The 8,861-nt window shown below is 39.8% G+C and overlaps 1 protein-coding gene across 1 annotated transcript in view; it reads right to left on the bottom strand.

Moving 5' to 3' along the window:
* Nucleotides 1–7,542: 7,542 nt before the first annotated feature.
* LOC147024452 (uncharacterized) overlaps nt 7,543–8,861 on the bottom strand; it is an 82,230-nt gene continuing 80,911 nt past the window's right edge. The window contains exons 10-11 of the mRNA XM_085887032.1: nt 8,427–8,493; nt 7,543–7,682 (exon numbers count right to left, since the gene is read on the bottom strand). Of these exons, the coding sequence (XP_085743158.1) occupies nt 7,543–7,682; nt 8,427–8,493 (207 nt within the window). The remainder of the gene's footprint in view (nt 7,683–8,426; nt 8,494–8,861) is intronic.

Below are 8,861 nucleotides of genomic sequence, written 5' to 3'. Positions count from 1 at the left end.
CGCATTGTGGAAGCAAACAGCCTGCGATTGCTGGTGCTCCCAGCACCTCTTTCTGAGTCCGTCGAGTTATTTTGCGGTCCTTCAATATACTCAGGTATGTTTTACAACTTGGAGATTTACAGTTGTATAAAAACTTTCATTCTATATTTATAACATCGAAACTAGTTTTACGGATGAATATAGCCTTCACTTCCTGAAAGGGGGGGGGGGGGATAAAACAAAATGAAAGACGTGTGTAAATGTCACCCCTTGTCACCTCCATCACCCACCCCCCCACACACGCACACACTATCAACACAATTTCGAGGCATCATTCACTGTGTCGACTTTACTGAAGAAAAGATGAATAAAGAAAATTATGCTGAATGTGATGTCTGTAAAGGAAAATCGTGCAAAAATGTTTCCTTTAAATGGGGATTCATGGTCAGGTTTTCAGCCAAACCCGAGAAGGTGTTTGGTTGGACTCAAACTGGACCATACCCCAGAATATTTTGTGTTGTGTCCATTGAATGAGATTTCATTCAATGAAAAATATTCAAGGATAATGGAAGATATGATGTTTCGTAGCAAGAAGCGTTATTTTAAAACACTACATGTACAAATGTTACCCGATTTTCTTTATCTTCTTGGACCTTTCATTTTGACAGTGCAGCCTCATGAGTGTGCGAAAGTCTGAAGCCTCGGCCTTGCGTCAGGTGTGCTTGTATCTTCTTCATTTATTTGATATCTTTCGGATGTAAATGAACACTCGTTTTACTCTGCTCGTGTTACACATTATGTGCAGCAAATTTTTATCTCCCTGTGCCTGATATTTATTGTTATTTTAAAAAAAGTTTCTGTGCACCACCCTTGAGGCCCGGTTGCAAGTCACCGTCTACATTTTATGACTCTGTTATGAAAAATATTTTTTGAGTTGTTTTATCCTGAAAAATAGACCATAGTGAACACACAGTCATGTTAAAAGATTGGCCGTAAATCGTTCTTGTGAAGGGAGACAGACAAATACACACTGTGTTTTATATGGGTAAATTGATTTATTGATGAGTTTGCAATTTCAGAAATACAACATTCAGTTCAGTAAAGGTCAATATTCATAATGCTTTGGTGAACAGTTTGTGTGAATGGCGATTAAGGATGGTCGATATCTTGAAAGGGAGGTGGAGATGAAAATATGGAAATGATAAAATGAAAGGATGAATAAAATCAGCTGATATAATGATGGAGGTGTTGGATGAAGACAATCCTGTTGAAGAGCATTACGACAAGACAGAGAACATTCAAATGAATATGTGAGTTCTGGGACAACCCAATTTAACATTGAAGTCAATGGGGAATATGGAAAAACTATGTGATCACCCTCCAAAAATATCGTGTCAATTTCTCCCACTTTCAAGTAAGCCGGATGGATATTAATTCAATTACTTATTCACAAATATTAAGATGATATTTTATTATTTTATCAAGTAGGTATTTGTTGGTTGAATAATATAAATAATTCTCATCCTCAATAGCCACTCCAACACACAACCCACCCCGTGCACACCCTTCCATCCCTTCCTCACACAACCTCTCGATTGGAGTTCTGGTGTAAAAAGTGTTAAACATATTTATTGACTATATCCCACCACACTTCCAAATCGACAGCACCAAAATTAATTCCATAAAATTGTCTGAAAAGAAAATAATTAATTTCATCTCTGTTCCATTTTTCTTACTTGATTATTAATTAATATTCGAGCAAATACAACCTGTCACTTCAAGAGGGAGAGGGGTGAGAGAGAGAGAGAGAGAGAGAGAGAGAGAGAGAGAGAGAGAGAGAGAGAGAGAGAGAGAGAGAGAGAGAGAGAGAGAGAGAGAGAGAGAGAGAGAGAGAGATATTGGGGGGGGTGGGGTGAGGGTCGGGTGATGAGAAAGAGAGAGAGGAGGGAGGGAGAGACAAGGGTAGTGTGGGAGAGAGAGAGTGAGGAGAAAGCGGTGGGGGGAGGGGGGAGAGAAGAAAGAGGTTGGTAGGAGAGAGCAAACAAGGACAAATGTGTCCAAGAGCCTCGTCATTCCACCAGTCAATAAAGGTTTTGTCTTCACCAGAAGAAGAACAACAACAACAAGAAGAAGAACAACGCAGAGCTCTCTTAGAGCCAGCATTCGCAATGCAAGACGCGGCTAATAAGGCCAAAGCGCCGTGATATTAACCCCCCGGGGATCTTTGACTGGTCGAGGGTTAAACATGACCATCACCGCCGTGCCTCAACACAGAGCACCAATTCCTGTGTGTTTTGTATTTTCCGGCGATGGCCCCGCTTCACACAGGGGTGACAAAGGTTTCATTGGCTCATATTGTGTCCTCCTGAACTAGATAATATGGAGAACTGACTGAAGTACAACACAATGACTGCAGTCAGTCATCATGATGAGGGTCCTGTTCCTGCTGGAATCCCTCAACAACGTGCTGTTCCTGTTGTTGTTGCTGCTGCAGTCAGTCATCACAGCGAGGCTTCTGTTCCCATGGGAACCCCTCAACAATGTGCTGTTTCTGTTGTTGCTGCTGCAGTCAGTCATCACAGCGAGGCTTCTGCTTCTTTTGGGGGATTTTTTCATGATGTGTTATATTTTTGCATTTTGTATTAAAAAAAAAATTCTGTATTTTGTACAGGGTGTCCCAAAAGTCACGTCAGGATTTAGAAATGAAATAACATTTGTTTTTTAATAATTTATTATTATTTTTTGACCAAAAGAAAATTTACAAAATGGAGATAAATTTGCTTTATTTATGAAAAATGATGGAGCTTAGAGTTGTATAAAAGTTGCCTAAAAAGGCAACACATCTTGAGTTTAACGATTTTGTCACTTGGAAATACATTTTCTCTTGCGTTTGAGTGTGCCCATCTTCTTGGGAAGTCACATTCCCCTCGCTCACATCGTCGAGCTCAGTCACTCAGCCTTTCCTGTCCCGCAAGCCAGGTGGCTTCATTGTGGTTGTACAGCTTTGGACCTGGTCGAGGTTCCAGTAGGCCCGTAGGCCGATAGAAGATAAAGCTACCCATTGGGCTGCATGGCTGATTTTCAACAACCAATTTCTGGAACAGAGCAGATGGGCAAAATGGAATGACAATTCTCGTGAACATTTTGTCACTTGGAAAGACATTTTCTCTTGCGTCGAGTGTGCCTATCTTGGGAAGTCACATTCCCCTCGCTCACATCGTCGAGCTCAGTCACTAAGCCTTTCCTGTCCCGCAAGCCAGGTGGCTTCATTGTGGTTGTACAGCTTTGGACCTGGTCGAGGTTCCAGTAGGCCCGTAGGCCGATAGAAGATAAAGCCACCCGTTGGGCTGCACGGCTGATTTTCAACAACCAATTTCGGGAACAGAGCAGATGGACAAAATGGAATGACAATTCTCGTGAACATGAACACAATCATTACGTTGATTTATGGATTTCCAAGTTCTGTTTCTATCTCGTAAGAGTCGTAGGACTCAATTTCAAAACCTAAATAGGAGGATCAACTCTATTTTCGGCTTCACAGAGACGGGCTCTTGCGACAGCATTTTCCATAACAGCGGGCACTAACTCTGGCTGCAGCCCTCTAATTTCTGGACAGCTGTTGTCGTTGAGCTGCTGAATTGTATGGGGCTCATTGATGTATACATCCTCCTTTATTCCTGACCCATATTGCTGAAAACGTTGAATCAACCGATGAATCATGAAATCTGAAGGTGGTTTTCTGGCATTGAAGTGTCGGCAGTCTGCTCTTTGGGTGAGAATAATTGATCAAAGAAATTTAAAATAAAATTCCTCGATTTTGGTTCTTTGTTCAGGTGTGAATTTTCCATGGGTAATTTCCAAATGTTAATCCAAATTCTGAAATGAAAAAAAAACAAATTATTAAAAAACATAAATGTTATTTAATTTCTAAATCCCGAGTTGACTTTTGGGACACCCTGTATAAGTATTTATTTTTGTGTTTTGTATGTTGTTTTTTTTTTGTATTTTGTATAAGTAGTTTTTTGGGGGGGAAGGGTGGATTTTGGAGAGGTTTTTTTTTTTTGCATTTTGTATCAATAGTTCCCCCCCCCCCCGCAACCCCCCATTTTGTATCAATAGTTCCCCCACCCCCATTTTGTATCAATTGTTCCCCCACCCCCATTTTGTATCAATTGTTCCCCCACCCCCATTTTGTATCAATAGTTCCTCCACCCCCATTTTGCATCAATAGTTCCCCCCCACCCCCATTTTGTATGAATAGGTTTTTTTTTTTTTTGTATTTTGAATAAGTAGTTGTTTTTTTTTTGCATTTTGTACAAGTAGCTTCTTCTTATTCAAAAAGTAGCTTTCGGAAGAGCAAGTTGAGCGAATGGATCAGCCAAAACCATTACAAGGGTGTGTAATAGACAAATCCAAGAAGCCAAACACGCATGCATGTGGTGGGCAAGGTGGACAAGTTGCTGCTGGATATTTCCTGCTGACACCATGGTGTTTCTGGTCAAAATTCTAGCACTTTTGTTTGCTGCGTGCTTTTTTTGCTTCAATTGTTCAATGAAGAAGAGTTTTTCCTTTTTTTTTCATCAGCTGTTCTTGTTGCTGCTACAGCCGTTACTGTTCTTTCCAATTATGACACCACTCGGGTACATTCTGCTCACGTTCTTGCTGTTGATTCAGTTTCAAAGTCGATCAAGATCATGACATCAGCTGAAAGGGAAGGAGGAAAAAGTGAAAGATAACGTTGGAGTGTAAATGTGTTTGTACAGTCACAAAGTCACGCACGTTGGTCGCTGCAGCAAACACCGAGTGTTGATTGCTCCAGTTGCTTTCACAAGTGACAGACCTGAATGGCATTGATATTATATGGATTAGGGAGAAACCTCACCTGCCTGATGTATTCAATTGAATTATTAAAAACTCTTCACTCAGTATTATTAAGTTGTCATCATGATATTTTGAATAAGGAAGTGACAGATTGAAAAACTTGGACTCAAAAAGTGTGCAAATAATTAAATAATGTGATTCGAGTGTAAATGGTACCTGTCGTAAAGGAGATTGTTTTTTATTTGAAAATTTTTGGATCAGCTATTTGTAATAGTTTGATATTTCTTCTCATATTCCTGGAGCACTGAAATGTGGGAGCGAATGAATCAGGACCAAACATCGGATCTTCTTCTCCAGCAGGTATTACAATAACGTCTTCTGCACGCATCAACAAAAGGAAGTCAAAAACACCCAATTGCACTGTCATCAGAATCTCTGTCATTATCATGCCTTTCAACACAACACGGGAATGAAGAGAATAGCTACCTACGTATATTTACATCTCTCTCTCTCCTTTCCCTCTCCATCAAACCATGATGATCTGCTTTGTGGAAGGCAGCTCGAGTCATCCAAAGCTGATTGAAAGTGAGATTGTAAATATATGGTTTTTCAAACAATTAGTTTTCATGATCATCCAGGTGTACACAATGACTTCTGTAGGGATAAATTTATCGTCATGCCAGACTTCCACCAATTGGAAGATTTGTTTGGAGATTATCTGGTTTTGAGTGCGGTAAAATATTCGTCTGTTCTCAACACTTCTGACGCACAGAAAAATGGGACATGATGCAGGTGAAGAACATGAAGTTCAGACAAAGTTAGGAATCATGAGTTGTGCAAGGCAGGAATCTTGGCAACTTACGATCCAACCGACGTGATGATTTCAGATGAGGGAGTAGAGGACGGAATCCGCAATGCTTTTGAGCGGCCTTTGAAAAAAACAATAGAAATATGAAAGATTAAATGCATTGATATCTTCATCAGTTTGATAAGTCATTCAGGAAAGGGCACAAAAGCAAATTCACTGAAGGAACAGGTAATCGAGTAAAAACTGAATTTGGTTATTTCATTCAATTGAGGGGAGTTCCACTTCTTGTAATTTATCATTCATCGTGATGGCCATGCCAATTAGTTACCTTTTACTCCTAAATTTTAATTACAATTATCTCCAGAATTAAGGATCTCCTTCTTCATCAAAGGAAGTATTAACAAAAGAGTCTTGAGAAGATGAAGCACCAACATATCTTGCAACTTAACATATTGATCTTGGGGCTGGCTGTGTTTGCACCCAATATGTTCACACCAACTTATCCAAAGTATTGAAGAGTACTTACCTGTTGAATTTCCTGCATATGGTGCAGTGGCCCCTTGACAACACGCTGTTTCTATTGTTCTGTTTCTGCTGTTGCAAGCAATCATCATGATGAGGTTTCTGTTCCTGGTGGACCTTCTCAAAGACTTGCTGTTGTGGATGCTGCTGCCATTCTTGACGGTGAAGCTTGCATTCCTGGGGGAACCTCTGAAAACCATGCTGTTTTTGTTGTTGATGCTTCTGCCAATCCTGACAGTGAGGGTTCTGTTCCTGTGTGAACCCCTTAATAATGTGTTGTTTCTGTTGTTGCTGCTGCAGTAAGTCATCACAGTGAGGCTTCTGTTTCTTGTTGGGGTATTTTTTGTATTTTGTATCAATAGTTTTTTTTTTTGTATTCTGCATCAACAGTTTTTTTGTATTCTCCATCAACAGTTTTTTTTTTTGTATTCTGCATCAACAGTTTTTTGTTGTTGTATTTTGTATGTCGTTTTTTATTGTATGTGTATTTTTGGGGGGGATTTTGTATCAGTAGTTTTTTTGGGAGGGGCATTTTGTATCGTTTTGGGTTTTTGGGGGAATTTTGTATCAATAGTTTTTTGTTTTATTTTGTATCAGTAATTTTTTTGTCTGAAATTTTTGTTGGGGAGGGGGAATTTGTGTGGTTTTTTTTTGTTTTTGTTTTTTTGGAATTTGTGTCGTTTTTGTTTTTTTTTTTTGCTTTTTGGGGGAATTTGTGTTTTTTTTTTTTTCATTTTGTACAAGTAGCTTCTTGTTATTCAAAAAGTAGCTTCCAGAAGAGCTCGTGGAGCGAATGGATCAGAATGTAATCGACAAATCCAGGAAGCCAAACACGCATGCATGTGGTGGGCAAGTTGGACGACTTGCTGCTGCATGTATCCTGCTGACACAAAGGTGTCTGCTTCAACTGTTCTATGAAGAAGAGTTTTCTTTTTATTTCATCAGCTGTTCTTATTGCTGCTTCAGCCATTGCTCTTCTTTCCAATTGTGACACCACTCAGTGACATTCTGCTCATGTTGTTCCTGTTGATTCAGTTTCAAAGTCGATCAAGAAGATGACAACAGCTGAAAGGGAAGGAGGAAAGAGTGAAAGATAACGTTGGAGTGTAAATATGTTTGTACAAAGTCACGCACGTTGGTAGCTGCAGCAAACACCGAGGGTTGATTGCTCCAGTTCCCTTCACGTGTGACAGATGTGAATGGCATTGATTATATAGATTAGGGAGAGACCTCACCTGCCTGATGTATTCACTTGAATTATTAAAAACTCTTCACTCAGTATTATTAAGTTCTCACTATGATATTTTGAATAAGGAAGTGACAGATTGAATAACTTGGACACACAAAGTGTGCAAATAATTACATAATGTCATTTGAGTGTTAATGGTACCTGTCGTTCTGGAGATTGGTTTTCATTTCAAAAATTTTGGATCAGCCATTTGAAATAGTTTGATATTTCTTCTCATATTCTTGGAGCACTTAAACGTGGGAGCGAGTGGATCAGGTCCAAACATTGCATCTTCTTCTCCAGCAGGTATTACAATAACGTCTTCTGCACACAACAAAAGGAAGTCAAAAATACTCAACAGCACTATCATCATAATCTCTGTCATCATACCTTTCAACACAACACCGGAACGAATAGAAAAGGAGGAGAGGAGATTGGGACGATACTCTGTACATAGCGTTGATGCTGCTTAAGCAGTCTCCTTGGCAATTGGGCACAATCCTTGATCGGTCGCCACTCCGACACAGTATACCAGCATGCTGGCACTCATTTTGCCGACCTCGGAAGGATGACAGGCCGCGTTAACCTCACCTGGTATTAATTCAACAGCTTAGCAGGATTTGAACTCAGGATTCGAGGATCCAAAGACGACCACCCCAACCATTAAGCCAACATCAGGCATCGAATGAATAGAATTTCCACCAATTTACATCTCTCTCCTTTCCCGCTCCATCGAACCATGATGATTTGCTTTGTGGAAGGCAGCTCGAGTCATCCCAAGCTGATTGAAAGTGAGATTGTAAATATATGGTTTTTCAAACAATCAGTCTTTATGATCATCCTTGTGTACACAATGCCTTCCGTATAGATAAATTAATAGTCATGCCAGACTTCAACCAATTTTAAGATTTGTTTGGAGCTTATCTGGTTTTGAGTGCATTAAAATATTCGTCTGTTCTCAACACTTCTGACGTACAGAAAAATGGGACACGATGCAGGTGAAGAACATGTAGTTCAGACAAAGTTAGGAATGATTAGTAATGCAAGGCAGGAATCTTGGCAACTTACGATCCAACCGACGTGATGATTTCAGATGAGGGGGTGGAGGAGGGAATCCACAACGCTTGCGAGGTGCCTTTGAAAAAACACAATGGAAATATGAAAGATTAAATATATTGATATCTTCTTCAGTTTGATAACTCATTCAGGAAAGGGCACAAAAGCAAATGCACTGAAGGTACAGGTAATCGAGGAAAAGGTGAATTTGGTTATTTCATTCAATTGAGGGGAGTTCCACTTCCTGTTATTTATCCTGCATGGTGATGGCCATGCCAATTAGTTACCTTTTCCTCCAAAATTATAATTACAATCATCTCCAGAATTAAGGATCTCCTTCTTCATCAAAGGAAGTATCAACAACAGAGTCTTGAGAAGATGAAGCACCAACATATCTTGCAACTTAACATATTGATCTTGGAGCGAGTTGTGTTTGCACCCAATATG

This window comes from Eptatretus burgeri, chromosome 6 (assembly GCF_056783735.1).
Source record: "Eptatretus burgeri isolate ZD-2024b chromosome 6, Ebu_testis_v1, whole genome shotgun sequence".
Taxonomy (NCBI): Eukaryota; Metazoa; Chordata; class Myxini; order Myxiniformes; family Myxinidae; genus Eptatretus; species Eptatretus burgeri.
Note: the sequence above shows the minus strand (reverse complement) of the source record. Positions and strands in the feature narration are given on the sequence as shown.